The sequence below is a fragment of the Gastrolobium bilobum genome, unplaced genomic scaffold, assembly GCF_033153095.1.
Source record: "Gastrolobium bilobum isolate Gb01-03AN ecotype WA unplaced genomic scaffold, APGP_CSIRO_Gbil_v1 utg31211, whole genome shotgun sequence".
In the NCBI taxonomy this organism is placed as follows: Eukaryota; Viridiplantae; Streptophyta; class Magnoliopsida; order Fabales; family Fabaceae; genus Gastrolobium; species Gastrolobium bilobum.
Window position 1 is genome coordinate 153,888 of NW_026897142.1, and position 18,201 is coordinate 172,088.

Genomic DNA, 18,201 nt, shown 5'->3' on the forward strand with positions numbered 1-18,201 from the left:
TCAATCCCTACCCTAAATATAAATGAGTAAAGTTTATGTCTTTTGCTTATAAAAAAAAAAGTCTGCGTCTTTTAAAAAAGATGATGATTTTAAAAAAGAGAAAAGATATTATTCTCTTTTCTTATAATTTATCTCTTTCTCTTATTTAAAATATAATTTTATATTTTTAAACTTTTTTTAATATAAGGAAAAAAATATTTCTACAATCACTTTAGATAAGGTTATCTACAACTATCTCAAAAACTACGTCGTTTTGATTAATGAAGGGTGTTTCTATAATTTTAGATGAGTTAATGAAGGGTGTTTCGATAAAATGCATATAATAAAAAAATAAATAAAATTACAAAAATATCCTTCATTAATTCATCTAAAATTACAAAAACACCGTTCATTAATCAAAATGACGTAATAGCTTTAGATAATTTTATTGGCGATAGAAATATTTATCCTATAATTTATCTCTTTTCTCTTATTTAAAATACAATTTTATATTTTTAAACTTTCCCCAATATAAATATCTAAACGAAGAATCTCCGTGAACTTGAAGTATAAATAGAGTGTTCTGCGTGTATTTCGCATCTATTCTCAAATCAAAGTGGCGGTGGAGAAATAAGAGAGAGAAAGCGTGCGTCAGTTGTGTGTGTGATAGCGAGAGAGAGAGAGAGAAAGAGAGAGAGAGTGCATTACCGATTAGCCGTCGATCTTATGCAAGAATCGTCGTGTTTCCGGCGATATTTGGTGGAAAGTGTTTGATATTTTTGGTTTTGATTGAAAGAACGAAGAACATAACCTTATGATCTGTTTTGAGAAGCTGCGTTTCTCTTCCTATCTGAGCCGCTTCATTGCCGGCATTCTTCTCTTGATCTTTTGCAATTCATTCCAATTAATCTCCAATTTCCCCAATCCTATACACCCTTAAACAATTCGTTACCATTCAATTCCTCTTTGTTTCTATATCTCTCTCTCTGTCTCTCTCATTCCATTGGTTCCTCTCGAGTCTTCACATTTGAATTGCCTCTTTATGGATCCTAAACACTTATTCTCCACCGCTTTGCTTGATGGTTAGTGTTTTCAACTTTTTTTCATTTCTTTCATTTTTTACACGTTTATGCGGGAATGGATCCGTGAAAATTTTATGTATATCTCTCTATTATACATTGAATAGCGAGATTGTATTAAAATTCATGACGTTTTGTTAAAATTCATAAATATTTATGAAAAGAGATACGAGAGGATCTATTCCCGTCTTTATTTGCTTTATTGGTTTTATTAGCTCTCCGTTTGCTTGTTTTACGTTTTTCTTATTTTTATTGAATGTTTATATTTTGGTTGAAAAATTTTGGAATTTTTTTTCTTTCTCATTTTCTTTGTTGATGTTCAGGAATTTGCTAGTTTGTTTGTGTGTTAATATGACTGTAATGTTGTGTATGAATAATAGCCTTTCTTAATAATGGTTGTGATGTTTGGGTGGCGATATGACCTGTCTACAAAATGGTTTTGGAATAATTAAGATCGTAATCATGCTACTAATAGATGGTTACTGCATAAAGAATCCATTTGTAATTTAATTGCACTTGGTTGTGTAGGGTTTGCTGTGGCTTTTCAATAATTTTCATGGCATAAATACCTTTGACTAGTGTATATTTCATAGATTGAATGAAAATTATTGAAAAAGCAGGAGAGAGTTTTTCATTATATGGTTTATCTAGTTCATTCTCATTATGTACTAGGATTTTGCCCCTTCTGATTTTTGTGTTCGATGACCAGACACTCTTTCCTCACACTTTGAGAGGCAACAACACAGAACTCTCCCGTCAGTTATTGTAATCGGTGCTGGAATATCAGGGATTGCTGCAGCACGTAGTCTCTATGACGCATCTTTTAAGGTTCATATCGTTATGATCAGACTTCCACTTTATTTGTTCTTTCTATTTTCCTTAATTAGGACGAAAGATTTTTTCTTGCTTTTCTGCTATGGCTTATTTTCATCATTTGGTTAGGTGACTGTACTGGAGTCACGGGATAGGCTTGGTGGTCGCATTCATACTGACTACTCATTTGGTTGTCCAGTTGACATGGGAGCCTCATGGTAAGTTCAACATGTTCCACTTAAATTGTTTTTGTTGTTCACACTGTTACGGTTTTATTTATGTTATTTGATTATTTTCTGAATTATTGGGTTGTTTAAGTAGTGGTAGTTATTTTTCTTGTTTTGTTATTAGTGGAGTCTATTTGATGTTAGTAGGTAGTTACTTTTATGGTTGACTCATATTCCTCACTAAAGCCATTTGAGGACAGACTTCCTCAATAAAGCCACATTCCCATTTTTATTTATTTTTGTACGTAACAATTGGTATCAGATCAGAGCTCATGTATGGAAAGAGCTCAGGTATGGAAAGACGCGGTCTAGTCTTTGTCGATGAGGCCCAACACCCTCTCATCTGCAATTGGGCTGGCAAAACTATATGAGGCCTGCAATTAGAAGATATCTTTCCTGCTTAGAATGTGTGATGGACCATAAACAATCAGCAACACCAAGGGTTCATCTTTATCCACTCCCACCAGCGGTGCTGCATCTTCCGGCAGTAGCGCATCCTCCACCGGTTCAACTCTCGTTCGTTGTTTGACCTTCGAAGAGATATCTGAGCGTCACTCCAGGCCATCACTGCAAACAATTGTTGACCATCCAAGTAGTGACAAAAGAAAGCGACTACGAGGCGGTGATGGACGAAAGTGAAGGAGAAGCGGATATTGAAGATGATTCAATTACTTGATATTGAACTTACTCTTGAGGACAAGAGTAATTTTAGGGAGAGGGAATGTTACAGTTTTATTTATGTTATTTGATTATTTTCTGAATTATTGGGTTGTTTAAGTAGCGGGTAGTTATTTTTCTTGTTTTGTTATTAGTGGAGACTATTTTATGTTAGTGGGTAGTTACTTTTATGGTTGACTCATATTCCTCATTAAAGCCATTTGAGGCCAGACTTCCTCAATAAAGTCACATTCCCATTTTTATTTATTTTTGTACGTAACAATTGGTATCAGATCAGAGCTCAGGTATGGAAAGACGCGGTCTAGTCTTTGTCGCAGCAATTCAAGGAGATGTTCACCCAATTCTCTAACCAGTTGGACGTCTTGGTGGCTAATAGGCCCAACAGTGGCGCCTCCTCCACCGGTTCGACTCTCGTTCGCTGTTTGACCTTCGAAGAGATATCTGAGCGGCGACAGAAGGGGCTTTCGCTGTAATGACGCATTCACTCCAGGCCATCACTGCAAACAATTGTTCACCATCCAAGTAGTGACAAAAGAGAGCGACGACGAGGCGGTGATGGACGAAAGTGAAGGAGAAGCGGATATTGAAGATGATTCATTTACTTGATATCGAACTTACTCTTTAGGACAAGAGTAATTTTAGGGAGAGGGAATGTTACGGTTTTATTTATGTTATTTGATTATTTTATGAATTATAGGGTTGTTTAAGTAACGGGTAGTTATTTTTCTTGTTTTGTTATTAGTGGAGTCTATTTGATGTTAGTGGGTAGTTACTTTTATGGTTGACTCATATTATCTATTTAAACCTTGAAATATTGAAATAAAAATTATCATATCAGACTAGAAAAGTTATCCAAAAGACAATAAAGTTATCCCAAGACACTGTGTGCAAGGGGTCAGGCTTCCTCAGTAAAGCCATTTGAGGTCAGGCTTCCTCAATAAAGTCACATTCCCATTTTTATTTATTTTTGTACGTAAACACACGCACACACACATTCCTGTTTTGTAGATGAAAGATGAACAGAAATTTTACATTGTATTCATTAAAACAGAAATTGTACATTGTATTCATTAACTTCTAAATTGTCTTTAATATGGTGTGCATCGTGCTGTGTTTTCTAAAAAAATTAATCTTACCATGGTATATTGTTAGTTGGTAGCTTGCCTATTCTTCTTTCCTTACTTCTGGGTTAGGTAATGTTTAAAACAGGGATGTGCCCACGACACTTAGAGCACAATGTATTTGAATTTGTTAAATATAGACTTTTAAGCAAAATTTAAACCTTTCTCACACCATAAAGCTGTGCTTACATATTTGCTGTCACACTTAAGCTGCCATTGGATCCCCCATGACAATAGCTCCCTTCCAAGTCTTGAATCAGATCATCATATATGGCATTGCCCAGATTGACCAAAAAAGAGACGTCAAAATCTCTTAGGGACTTTATTAAACCAAAGAGTACAGGTCCCCAAAGATGGCTCTCTTTATGTCCCTGGCCCTGTTTATTAACATCAATGATATCCTTTTTTTATTTGTTTTATTTTTTATGTTTGGTTCATGTTTTTCGTTTTTGTCAAACTATTGCCAATGCTTTCTACCTTTTTAAGCTAATTGTCGTCTCCAGTTTTGGCTGGTGACTTAAATTGCAGTTTTAGATTGATTGGCGTGGTCCATAAAGCCTAATATCCCTTTGATTTTCTTCCCACACTCATAAGGCTTAAAATTCAGTACAATGAGAGAAACTTAAAACGGTCATCACCTCTTTCATTTATTGACTTTTTTGTTTAAATATTTCTTTTCAACTTTTAATGTTTCTTCTACGAAGCTAGCTGTCTTTTATATGCTGAGTTAGGCCACTGAAGTTCGTTTATCAGTGTAAAAAAGCCAAAAGAGTTAGTTGTAGAGAAGGCCACATGGCAAGCAGTGAATGGAGGGGGTGAGTTGGGAGATAGTGGGACAAACAAGAAGTTGGTTATAGGAGAAGAAGAGAGAAGGGGGATGGGGGGAGGTCATGCTAGACTTGAGTAAGGCAAGGAAGGTTGAGGGAACTCTGGGAGTGGAATATCTGCACCTAGAGGGAGCTTGGAGGTTCTCGGTTGGCTGCTATGCTGTTCTTCTGTGACCTGTGTTTTTTGCCGTATCAATAGTCTGAGAGTGTCTCTGTTTTTCTTCTCTCTGTTTTAATTTCTACTCTTCTTGTAAATTGTAGTGTGAGAAGTCTGTAAGGAGCTAGACTCCATATGTTTTTGGTTTAATTGAATTGCTGGTACCGACATGCTGAAAGAGACTTTTTTAGCACATAATACATATTCTGGAAGATATTCCTTAGAAGTATGATGTTTGAGATTGTAGCAAGATACATTGTTTTTGGATAAGTAAGATGCGCCCCTTCTAGTTATTTGTACTCATCATGCTCTATTCTTTAAATGTAAAGAACCGTGAATGGAATGAGTAAGAAATTGATGAATTTTTAATATTATTAGTTCTTTCTTGATAATTTTCTAGGCTGCATGGAGTCTGTAATGAGAATCCCTTGGCTCCATTGATAAGAGGCCTGGGGCTTACGTTATATCGTACCAGTGGTGACAACTCTGTCTTATATGACCATGATTTGGAAAGGTAAATAATCTGCCATGTTTGTGCTATTCTGTTAAGGTTGATGCATTTGAAGGTTTATGATGTAATTTTTAGAATTAGGAGAAGTAGTATTTCAACTGACCTACATGGTTAGATGCAAATTTACCAATTTGGTAACTCTTTGTGACCCATAACCTTTCCTTTATGCACGGAGTGCTCATGAATAACATTGTCTCGTGAAAATGAAGCATACGTATATGATTTACTAATATTTAAAACAATAAAACATCTGGATCTTTTGCAAGTCTACTAGTAGTGTTTGATAATAACCGTAGTTTGTCTTTCCAGTTGTATGCTTTTTAACATAGACGGTCATCAAGTTCCACAACAGATGGTCATTGAAGTTGGAGACACTTTTAAGAGAATTCTGGAAGAGGTAAGATCTTTTTACTTTGCAGCATATCGCTTGTTGTGTTTTTCAAACATCAACACGATTATGATTATCTTAATCTTGAATCTAACGGCCACTTGGTGACTACAGACAGAAAAGGTGAGGGATGAGCATCCTGAGGACATTTCAGTTTCCCAAGCGATTTCAATTGTGCTAGATAGGAATCCAGAACTAAGGTACTTGATTGAATTTGAGGACAAGCATTAAGACTTGAAGTTCCAATCTATCTATCAGTGTAATTGACTAAGTTTTCTGCAGGCAACAAGGACTTGCCCATGAAGTGCTGCAATGGTATATATGCAGAATGGAAGCTTGGTTTGCTGCTGACGCAGATATGATTTCACTGAAAACCTGGGATCAGGCAAGTGCCATTGTATTAGTTGAAGGATATAAAATATCCTTTTGCCTCTAACCTTCAACATATCGTTTTTCTGTGTTTTATTCATGATTTCATTCATAAACCTTAATTTGCCACCATATTCTTAGGTTAAATTATTGTTGATATAAAGGATGAAATTATGTGAAGTGGAGTATAATCAGCAAAAATCTATAAGTTACTCATTTTTATGAAACGGACAAAGTATTTTTCCTTTCTAATTATTATATAATTTGAATGTTGAGAACTTCATGAAAAAAATGGATATAATGTAGGAGATAAATAATTAATGATCATTAATTAATCAACTAAAAAAATTGTGTTTTGTCTCGTTAGAGTTAAGTTACTTTTGACATTTTTAATTTGACATATAAGCTTCCCATGATAACTTTTTTGACTTATGTCATTAGATTATTGGGAGAAGGCTTTTGTTGCTGTTGTTTTTTGTTTATCATTTGGTTATTCCCTCTGGTTTAAGCTGATAAAATGAGATCAAAATTTTTCACTTGCCAATGTGGTTGTTGTTGTTGCATTCTATCTATATGTGGACGATCAATGTAGCATTATTTAATTTCGAATTTTATACTTAGTACTTACATTGTTGAGGTTCCTAATTATAGGAACATGTCCTCACTGGTGGTCATGGACTCATGGTGCAAGGATATGATCCTGTTATAAAAGCTCTTGCAAAAGATATTGATATACGATTGAACCACAGGTATACCTGCAAAATCTAATACATGGTTTAACTGCATGGTCATTTTTCATGATTTGTGACAAAACATGCAATAAGTAGAGAAAGAAAAAAAAATGTTTATGCCAAGTTTGGAAAGTCTAAATATGATGATTCTTTTTTATTTATTTATTTTATTTGGTTTGAAAGGTTGATTTTCTGTTAATTATAAATATGTTGTTTTTAAAACCCATATCACTTGTTCTTGTTGAAATTATAGGGGGATTTAGATAGGGAAGGAGAAAAGAAGAGAAATAAGACTCAGTAATATTCTATGATGTGATAAGAGGATATGATGATGACAAAGCATGAAGCCCTATTCACATTAATAGAAGACTCCTAATCCTAATTAAATAAGGAAACAAATCATGAAATATGAAAACTACTCTTAAGAAATCATCTAAGAAGATACTCTAAACTACTTAATAATGATATTATTATAATTTTCTAATATTCTAGCAGTCCTTTTGCCTTTTTTTTTTGAGATATGGGCAGACGCCTTTGCTTATGCTTAGGTGACTTAAATGATTGAATCTGAAACATTTGTTGGTACTTGGTGTGGTTCATTGATTCATTTACCATCAATGAATCTGTTCCAAATCAATTTCTAAGTTTATTTAAGCCAAACTCCTCTTAGTGTAACTTGTCTACCAATTGCACGTGGCACTAACTTCAAAATTTGAACCCATAGAAATGTGGATTCATTTAAATTATTTTGTTACTTTAATTATAAGATTACTTCCCTAATTTTTCCTTTATCCCCTTCCTCTAATGATGAATTAGGATGTAAGATGTTGATCCTTTTCTGATACCTCACCATGTAGGGTGACCAAGATATCCAGTGGTTACAATAAGGTTATGGTTACGGTTGAGGATGGCAGGAACTTTGTCGCCGATGCTGCTATCATAACTGTTCCTCTTGGAGTCCTAAAAGCCAATTTAATTGAATTTGAACCAAAACTGCCTGATTGGAAAGTTTCTGCAATTTCGGATCTTGGTGTGGGCAACGAAAATAAGATTGCCCTAAGATTTGACAAAGTGTTTTGGCCTAATGTAGAACTCCTGGGCATTGTTTCCTCGACCTCTTATTCCTGTGGCTATTTTCTCAATCTCCATAAAGCAACAGGCCATCCAATTCTTGTCTATATGGCAGCTGGCAGGTTTGCTTATGACCTTGAGAAGCTATCTAATGAGTCAGCTGCAAATTTTGTAATGCTACAGCTCAAGAAGATGTTCCCTGATGCTTCTGAGCCGGTGAGTTCACCTCTCATTTTGTCCTCATACTAACCATCTCTTAAATTATGCTTTCTCTAGTGTATACATCCTCTGACTTTTTGTTTTGTTGGATTATTGCAGGTTCAGTATCTTGTGTCACGTTGGGGAACAGATCCAAACACTCTTGGTTGTTACTCGTATGATTTAGTTGGAAAACCAAATGATGTGTATGACAAGCTTCGTGCACCCTTGGGTAATCTATTCTTTGGTGGAGAAGCTGTAAGCTTGGAGAACCAGGGATCTGTGCATGGAGCTTACTCTGCTGGGGTTATGGCTGCTGAAAATTGTCAGAGATATCTTTTGGAGAAACAAGGCCACATGCAAAACGTGCCTCTAGCTTCTGTTAGGCATGAAATACTTGAAACTACTATTCCTCTTCAGATCTCGAGGATGTGATTTGTCCTCTTTTTTTTTTTGTAAAAATAAATATTCATTTAAATTTGCATAACGTAGTGGCAAATTATTAGTTATTTGGATATAATAATGAATTAACTATTCTCGAGTGATAGTTATTATCTTACGTGTAACACCATTTCCTTAGTCTTATCCTAACAAGAGTCGATCATCTTTTGTTTAAGTTATCTTAAAGACCGACATAAATTGATTCTATAAGATCACTGACTGGATAGTGCGTACGTAAAATTTAGGTAATGATGTGACATGGCTTAGGACATAATGTGTGAATTTTAATTGGGTTGCGATTTACAAATTAGACCCGTCACTGGTCTGGTAGTTCTCTCAAAAGTACCTCACAGATGTATAAATGGTGGAGGTATCCTCCTACCCTTGTTCTGGGTGGCTTCTCAACATTTTCCTTAATCAACATCTTGGCAGACAACGGGCTTTCGTGTCCCTAGGCTATTTTGTTTGTCTCTGCTTATTATTGTTGTCCTTGCATTAAGCCGAAAAGAAGGCCAAAAGGAAACGATGTTCTTATTTGCTTTACTTTCCCTTTAAAATGTACGAAATCAAATTACTTTAGGGGAAGAAAGTGGAGCTACTAGAAGGGTGTGGGAACATCACATAAAATAAAATTCTAACGACCAAAAAGCGGGTTCGAATCCCAAAAAAGTCGTTTTGATTGCCCAAACGCCTATCTCGGTTTAACGGAGTGATTATTAGTATTTGTAACCACAAAACTCATAAATATTTCTCCCAAAACCCTGAGTTTTATGTTAATTTAAGAAGTAGTTTATAATTGATTAATTATGTTTATTTTTTTTTTCATATTACATGCTTGAAATGTAAGAAAATCAGTTGTTCTTTATAACGAATAATTATATGGGGAAATGTTTTCTGGATCACAGATAGAAAAAGGGGGATGAGGTCCATTAATTACCATGTTCTATTTCTTTATCAGTTTTTCTCTATTTATTTTTTATGTGGCAGATAAAAAATTTCTGTCACAAATGCAGAAAACATTTTTCATAATTATATATGACTTAATTTTTTCCAGGTGGTTTACACAGGCCAGAACTTGTTGTGTATGTTAAACCTGGCCCCTTCAATTTATTTATTTATTTTAAGAGTTAAAAATTTCTCATGTGACACTGTGAGTATAACAGTCTAGCTCTCACTCTATTTAGACGTTAAAAGATAAGACATAGCAATTTGACCAGTACATCAGATGTACCTTACTGGGTACATCTTCTTTTCAAAAAGAGAAAATTTTCTTCTCATTTAATTCATATCTTTTCACGAATTTTCTATCAATTCTTAATTTTTTTTCTTTTTTGAGACAGATGCAGCATAGATCCCATGCACCAAAGAAACACTCCTATTAAAGTAATTGTTAACCCCCTTGATTAGAAAGAAAAGACAAGAATCAGCAAATCACACAACTTACAGAGTTCAAGTCTCTTTCAATTTGCTTCCTCATATCAAATTTCTCACTCCGGTCCTGACAATCTACCCTTAAAGTTTTCTTGTAGATATAATCCAAACGTCTAACATATTATAAATATCGATATTGAGAAGGGAATACTATTAACTCCAAAAATTGATTTAAGAAAAAAATTGTCTAAATCATTATAAGAAGTATGTCAACAACAGTTATTGCAATGACTATAGACGGAGGAACCTCCCCTCTCTTTTCAGTAAAGCTGTGTCTCGATAATCTGACACCTTGAAACTTCCACTGATCATTATCATCTCATTCAGTAAAGTTAAGAAGACATGCGTTTTCGAAAGAGTGTTGGTATATTACAAATTTACAATGAGAGTAGACAATGATTGAACTCTTATTTATAAACTCATTTGTTCATATTCACTCAACAGAACATTGACAATATTTTGGTGTAATTAGTCTCTCACTTAGAATAAAGGGTTATTAGTACAATATCTTCTTAGCAACCTACGATCCAACCTATGTTAAGTCATAAATGATTTAATATATTTAGTATGACAAAATCGACTTAAGTTTAAAAAAAATATATTTAAAAAATAGGTCGTAGACGTATTTTTATGACCTATAATTGACTTATATTTAGTATTATTATTTTTAATTAAAATAAATATTTCAAAATTTTAATTAATAAAATAATGTAACTTTATTTATTTATTTTTTAATTCTTCATGGATATTGAAGACTTGATAAGCTTAAATGGTTAACAGATTTATGTTAGGTCTTTTGATTTTTTAATATAAATCAAATTAGACCTATAATTTAACTTACACCATCATAATAGATTAGATCAAACTCAAAATATTTTACATAAATTTGATTATTTACACCTTTTATTACAAGACTTAGCTATGTTCTTCACGGGCCAGCTAGACTATTTTTTTAACATAAAAATTGAAAATATAAATATCTAAAAAAATTCTAAACTTGGACCACAAAATTTTTGCATCTCATAAATTTGACATTTCAAAGCTAAATCTACTGAAAAAAAAGAAATTATAACTATAGATATATACTACCAATTACATTTTGAAAATTGTTATTTTTTTATAACTAATTAAACTTACTCGGTCACGAGCAAAATTAAAAATTGCATGTTTACCAAAATAAAAGAAAAAGTTACATAAGAGCTGGAATCACAAAATTTGTTTTTATGCTAATAATAAATTCTTAAAAAAAGCAAAATGTTACGACAACTTTTGTTTAAAAATGACATATCACGGTTTACCAAAATAAAAATAAAAATGACATATCACGATCACATCAAGAATTAAACTGAAACTAGAATTTTAGTATCATAGCAACATCCAATCTAACTTACCATCACATAAGAACCCTTGCATATATGGGCCTCATCAACATAGTGGAAAGGAATCAAATTTGGGAGCTTGTTTCTTTCTTGGAGAGTTGCCCAAGTTGTAAGCAAAAGCAATTTTGCATTTGCATGTCAAAGTCAAGCCACCTATAACAATAAGCACACGCACGTACCAAAAAATAAAAAATAAAATAAGATGAAGAGTAACGTATCTTTTTAGATCATCAACAAATATTATGAAACTTAATTTAATCTCTTACAAAAAAATTTGTGAATTCTTTAAAATTTAAAATAGATTCATATTAATCCTTTTAAAGAACTAACATAAGTTTTTTTTGAAAATTTTAGAGAAATTACGATTTTGATTAAGTTAATCTATTTTGAATTTCAAATGTATCATGAGAAAGTTTTTTTTTTTTTTTTTTTAATTTCTTCTAGAAGATTATAATGGACCAATAAAAACGACAATAAAAACAGATAAAACGAGCGCGTCTGAACGCAGACGCTAGCAAGGAAACCCACCGTAAGCGAAAAGCAATAGAATTCTCAATTCAGAGACAGAGACTCTCCCTCTCTCTCTCTCTCTCTCTCTCTGATTTGATCAATTCAATCTTCAATTCTTCACATACGCAAAGTGCAAAGTTCTAATCTTTTGGTTTTTGGGTTCTCGTTTATCTCTTCGATTCCGATCGATCCAATTCTCTTCCCATGGCTACGATCGGGCACAACAATCTCAATGCAAAATTGGTGGGTCCATCCTTCTCGGTTTCCTCTGTTTCTCGCTCCATCTTTTTTCGATTCCGATAATACCCCTGACTTTGTTTTTTTCCCATCAGGTTCTCCTCGGGGATATGGGTGCCGGAAAATCCAGCCTCGTTTTGCGCTTTGTTAAGGGTCAATTTCTTGAATTTCAGGTTTTTCCTATAACTTTTCATTTAACTATTTTTTTCCTTATTTCTTCGTTTTGATTGAGAAAATTTTCAAATTTAAAAGGACTCCTTCAAATTTTTATTTTGTTTTGTTATGTATGACGAAAATATTCCCTGAATTACACGTAGTTCATCACGGGCATGTATTGATTGAGTTTAGGTAATTTATGCTGATTTGGCAGTGAAATTCACCGATTAGAAATGGGATGATTATTTTGTTTCTAATAAATTTTTTCTTAAAAAGTATGGTGGAGAATGTTCAGCCTGATTTGGTCATGAAAGTTATGAAGGTAGTTACTTGTGAGAGTAAGTCATTAGAATTTTGGAGCTTTAAATGATGCAACAAAGAAAATTGTGGTATGGTGAGAAGAGAGTGTATCTAGTCTTTGAGGTTGTGTGCATGTTGATGGTTTTGGGTTCTGACTTCTCAGAGCTGTTATTTTGTGTGGGAGTTTTGAATGTAAGGAAACATGGAGGTTTTGTTACTGAATTTATGTGTCTTTTGTGGTGTCAGGAATCAACAATAGGGGCGGCATTCTTTTCGCAGACATTGGCAGTAAATGATGCAACAGTGAAATTCGAGATTTGGGACACAGCGGGACAAGAGAGATACCATAGCTTGGCTCCCATGTATTACAGAGGCGCTGCTGCTGCTATCATTGTCTATGACATCACTAGCTCAGTATGATATCTTTGCCTTTGTATATTTCTGAGTACTTTTTCGAATTGGTAATAATATTTGGTGTACATTAACTAGTTGTTTTTGTGACAAGTAATTTAATGCTGATATTTCTTTATTGCTCGTGCACTATATCTAAGATATGTATAACAATGGTTAGGTATGGAACATAGAAAAAAATTGCAGCCTGTTTGTACTGGCTGATAGGTCTCAAAATCATAAGGGGAATGATAAATCTCATTTGGTTGAGGTTGAGATTTGTTCTGTGAGTTATGTGGATGAGCAAGTGCTTCTTTTGCTGCATTTCTTAGTAGACTTCAGTGATTTGCCTAATTTCATTGTATCTTTGTAGTTTTTGAAAAATAATTAATGGGTTGAAATCTTTATGATTGAGTAAAATATTTGTATGTATGGAGTATACTTTAAAATGGAATAAAAGGAAACAAAACTCAAACCCGGAAGTTGATAAGTCCAGAGCCCAAAAAGTGTAGACTGTCGACCAAAATCAAACATTATTTATATGAACTGTGAGTAGTGTACAGAAGAAACCTTATTAAGGAATTATGTCCAACTTATAAGACATTATATGCATCTTATAAGTGAATATCTGATTGTTCCATTTTAGCCAATAACTTTGCACAAGATATTCCAGGACAATCTTCATTACTATTGTATGCTCAGGGCCCACTTATTCTAATCTATGCTATCATTTCTTGAAACTAATGAATGTAAGGAAGAAGTTTATTTTAAAGAATTTGTTAATGACCCAATCTCCCAAAAACTCAAGCTGTTACGTGAAGGCTCATAGATGATTTTATATCTGACATGCACCCTCACATAAGGTAGAAGTTTATTTGAAAGAATTTGTCAATTATCAAATCTCCCAAAAACTTAAGCTGTTGGGTGAAGTCTAACGAATGATTTTATATTTTAACTGCCCCTCACGCAATAGTCTTTTGGACTTAAAACATGGACAATGTACGGTGGGAGTGGCAAGGATCCAACTCCTAACCATTTAGTCAAGGAAGGTCTAATACCCAAAAGCTTAAATTGTTAGGTGAAGGCTCATAAATGGTTTTATGTTTAACAGAATTCATCCAAAGCCTTGTGAAATTTGGTGAAGTATTTGTAGATTGAGAGTTTTTATGGTGAACATTGAACCATTATTGGTGCAAATTTCGGAAAAATGTGTTATTTTGAATTCCTATGGAGAAAACTTTATATTTTTCCTAAAAGAGTTTGATTTGTATATTCTTTTGTCTTTGGGTGGGGCCAGTACTATGCATTTAACATTGCAATTGTCTATTTACTAAGGTTTAATATGATTTCTTCTCTTCTCTTCATAGGAGTCATTTACACGAGCTAAGAAGTGGGTCCAAGAGCTTCAAAAGCAAGGTATTAGCTGATTGGTTCTGAAGTTTCTTATGCTTCTTTTTTCTAAAGAGAAATAAAATTTATAGATAGCAAAAAGAGATCAAACTATTTATTAACCATTTAAAAACTTCTGGGTGCAACTTATTTGTAAAGCACTTTTGCCTAATCCTTCAATATTCCTTATATCATTTTTTATTTGTTAGATCTAAATAGTGTGACATGTTTTAAGGAAATTCTAAAGTCATGTTTTACAATAGAATGACACATATATGGATGGAATTATGCATGAGATGATGTGAGAATGATTGTGTGCATGAGAAGATTGTGAACAGTTAGGGAGATTCGAGATTCCATTTGCAGTGAGCCAGAGACGCACATAGTATTTTTTAGTTTATTTAACAAGTTACCTGTAGTATTTAATGGTTGAAATATGTTATATTTTTCCATGCATGTTACTAGAAGGACTAGCTATCAATGATGTACATTCCAGATCAACATATAATAGGTAATAAATATTTTGGTTGAAAAATAACGCTGGACTTGAGGGTTTGCTCTGAAGTATTATATCAAACATTGGCTACTTTTGGTTTTGCTCTCTCTAGTAATATAGGGTTTGTAGTAACTGTAGTTGCATAACTAGATTCTTCAACAATGCACTCATTTTGGTGTTGTTACAGGGAATCCTAACATGGTCATGGCTCTTGCTGGTAACAAAGCTGACTTGGAAGATAAGAGGAAAGTGACGGCTGAAGTAAGTGTTTTTTTCCACATTGCTTTTTATGCCATTTTAGTTATCAAGAATTATAGTCTTTAACAATAGTGTGTGTTGTGCGCTTAAATTATAGAAAGAAGAACAATGGTAGACTCTATGGATTCTGGTCCTAAAGAGTAGAAGACAGAGCACCTGGGAGTGATATGTCACTTGAATTTTTGGCAAAGAAAATAATCACAGACATAGCAGACAATGTTTCCATTGTCAGATTTAACTAGTTGATTAACAGTTCCATTGTTTTTGAATCTTCAAAGTGTTCAAGATGGAAGTGAATCTTTCTAAAACAAGAGGGCAGAGGATAAAATTCAAAGTTTTAAACTTGATGTAATTTGCCCAAAGTATTTTTATTGTTGATGCCTCTTTGCAACTAGTTTGGGATAAAAGTGTTGTTGATGCCTCTTTGCAAAGCGCAAATTGGATAAACTGTTTTCAGTGATTCTGGTTTTAGCCTATAGGATAGTTGTACCATTTTGCTAATTGTCCACTGTTTTGAAAAACTTCAATTTTGACACAAAAGTTGCTATAATTTTTAATCTATCATTGCAGCATTTTTGGATTCTTCTTTTATGATTGATAGCTTGCATACCCAATATACTGTAATGACATTTCTTGGATCGACCAGTTTATCAGTTTTGACTCATTGGTATTGCAGGAAGCACGTGTATATGCTGAGGAAAATGGTCTTTTTTTCATGGAGACCTCTGCCAAAACTGCAACCAACGTTAATGATATATTTTATGAAATAGGTGAGTCCATTCCTATTGTATAATACTCTAGGCTACTTGATTATGATTTCATTTTCTTTATTTTTTAATTGAATTGCTCTGAAAAACATGAAGTTAAGGGGGACATCAGTCCAAAGAGAGGGCAAGCTCTCTTTTAAAGGAGTTGAGGAAATATCTCTCCCTACTTTACTGGCCAAGAAATTGCTATTATATTAACTCCTGATTGAATTTTAAAATTCATAAAATCTTAGTAATTGGTTATAGACTATGACGTGGTTGTCTGAACTCACTCATCATGTACCCTGTTCGGGAAATTTGTGTTCAATCTATTATATGTCCACACTTTATGGTCTGGATTTATGGTCTGGATAATGTTACCATGTTTCTTGCCCTTTCTTTATTTCTTTTTACTATGTCTTCATCAAAGTTCATCGTAATATTTTGGATTATTTATCTTCGGTGCCTAGTGGTCTTCTACTTTATTTTTTTGGCATATGAAGTCATTTTCATCTACTCAGTTACTTTCCCCCCACCTGATTTCTGTTAAAACACATGTTCTGGAAGCATGCAAATTGTTCTGCATTTACTGGTTTATGATTATAATACCCTGCATTTGCATTTAAAGTGTGTTTCTTTTGCTATAAACTGCTGAACTTTGTTTATGTTGCTTGACTTACCATTGCTTATGGAAACAGCCAAGAGGTTACCAAGGGCTCAGCCAACTCAAAACCCAGCAGGGATGGTTCTTGTTGATAGACCTGCCGAGGGATCTAGAGCTGCATCATGTTGTTCATAAGTGCCTGGGCTGTATTTTCCCTCCCTTCATTAATCCTGTTTTCTGTGGTTTGTAAGTACTACCCACTTTGATGTCACTTTTATAAAGCAGAACTTGATGGTGCAAAATATATATCCCTTGGTTGTATACTTTGAGTCCCTTGATTTGTTTTGAGTATATGGGGTGAAAAGGCATGAATGTTAAGCTTCCAGTTATGTTTCCAGTCAAGATTAGTCATTATTTGCATTCCCCCTTGATCTGAGTTCTCTCACACCTTTCTTTTTGGAGATATATACATAGCTTTCACAATTTCAATCCGGGGTGCTTTGATGATCAAAAAATGCCCTTGTATCCCAGAATAGCCTTTTTAAACGATAAGTTACTTTAGTGTCTGTTTTGATCATTTTTTTAAGTAAAAGCTATAAGCATAAATTAGGCCAAACAGATTTTGAGAAAAACTTTTATAATGAAAAGTTCTATTTTTTATAATGAAGAAAAAAGCTAAAAACTTCTAAGAGGAGCTTTTTTTTAAGCTCTTATATACTTTTCTTGAATTGAGTGTTTTTTTGTTTAAAATAAAGAGCTATAAAGATAGAGAGTGATAGTTTTCTTGAAATATGTGCTTTTAAGTTAAAAAATTTATGTAATTAGCAAACAATTTTTAATTTTTTTTTTTTTTAAGTTTTTTTTTTTTTAACTTTAGCTTATAAGTAGTTTCTAATTTAAAAAAGAGAGGATCCAAACAGGCTCTTAGTTCATAACCTAAACGAATATATGTCAAACATTGATAACAAATCCGAGTTGAAGGAAATTCAAATTGAGTTTCCCCATAATCTGTTGCTGTTTGGTAGTTCAAAGTGAGTTTTACGTTGAGGTTTTGTGATAAATCTCATTTCGAAATTCTGCATTGAATCAACTGAGCTATTGATAGTAGCCCAATGAAGTTTTCTTGTCTGTCTACCTTGTCATAGAAAATATATAAAGGCAATTTGGTATACGAAGCAAGAGCAACACAATGTTATTATAAAAAATGAAATTTCAAAGATTTGATGATACTACGTAATTAAATAAGAGTATTATGTGTTTTTGTTTTTTAATATTAATAATGGATCAAACTTAAATCATTTAATTATACCGACTTAGTTTTTGTATAACTAGTTATTCAATTTCCGCAAAGAAGATTCATCATGGCTTGGTTCTTATGCAACCAATTTCTATACAAGACGCAAAACTCAAATTTCATCCCGCAATTCAAAGAATCAATTAAAATATTACGTCCATACAACAAAGAAGTGCATATTTTTGGAGATCATACCAGAAATCCTAATGATTTACAAGTTTATAACAACATATCATAAGAACTTTATGTATAATAATATTGGTTGATACATATCATACCTTCATTGGATTACGAAAAACGTTTTAAATATTTCTACACCCTGTTCTAGCATAAACGTTTTAAATCGTACGATGAACAATAAAAACATGGCATCTTTTTAGCAAAACTCGTACTAGAACAATTCAAGAAATCCCATGTTCTT

At 33.4% G+C, this 18,201-nt stretch overlaps 1 protein-coding gene and 1 pseudogene across 1 annotated transcript; both read left to right on the forward strand.

Moving 5' to 3' along the window:
* Nucleotides 1-606: 606 nt before the first annotated feature.
* On the forward strand, nt 607-8,713 carry LOC133304485 (probable polyamine oxidase 4). The gene is made up of 10 exons (XM_061504524.1): nt 607-1,061; nt 1,768-1,886; nt 2,001-2,089; nt 5,282-5,395; nt 5,702-5,789; nt 5,895-5,980; nt 6,063-6,165; nt 6,801-6,898; nt 7,738-8,167; nt 8,270-8,713. The coding sequence occupies exons 1-10, from the start codon at nt 1,022-1,024 to the stop codon at nt 8,582-8,584; spliced, it is 1,482 nt and encodes a 493-aa protein (XP_061360508.1). The 5' UTR covers nt 607-1,021; the 3' UTR covers nt 8,585-8,713.
* A 3,194-nt stretch (nt 8,714-11,907) lies between these two features.
* On the forward strand, nt 11,908-16,922 carry LOC133304484 (ras-related protein RHN1-like; annotated as a pseudogene).
* Nucleotides 16,923-18,201: the final 1,279 nt, after the last annotated feature.

Excerpts from the sequence above, each read along its gene's own strand:
- LOC133304485 (XM_061504524.1), top strand. The coding sequence starts at position 1,022 with ATGGATCCTAAACACTTATTCTCCACCGCTTTGCTTGATG. Across the intron at positions 5,396-5,701 it reads TATGACCATGATTTGGAAAG|TTGTATGCTTTTTAACATAG; the intron begins GTAAATAATCTG and ends TTGTCTTTCCAG. Across the intron at positions 5,981-6,062 it reads GATAGGAATCCAGAACTAAG|GCAACAAGGACTTGCCCATG; the intron begins GTACTTGATTGA and ends AGTTTTCTGCAG.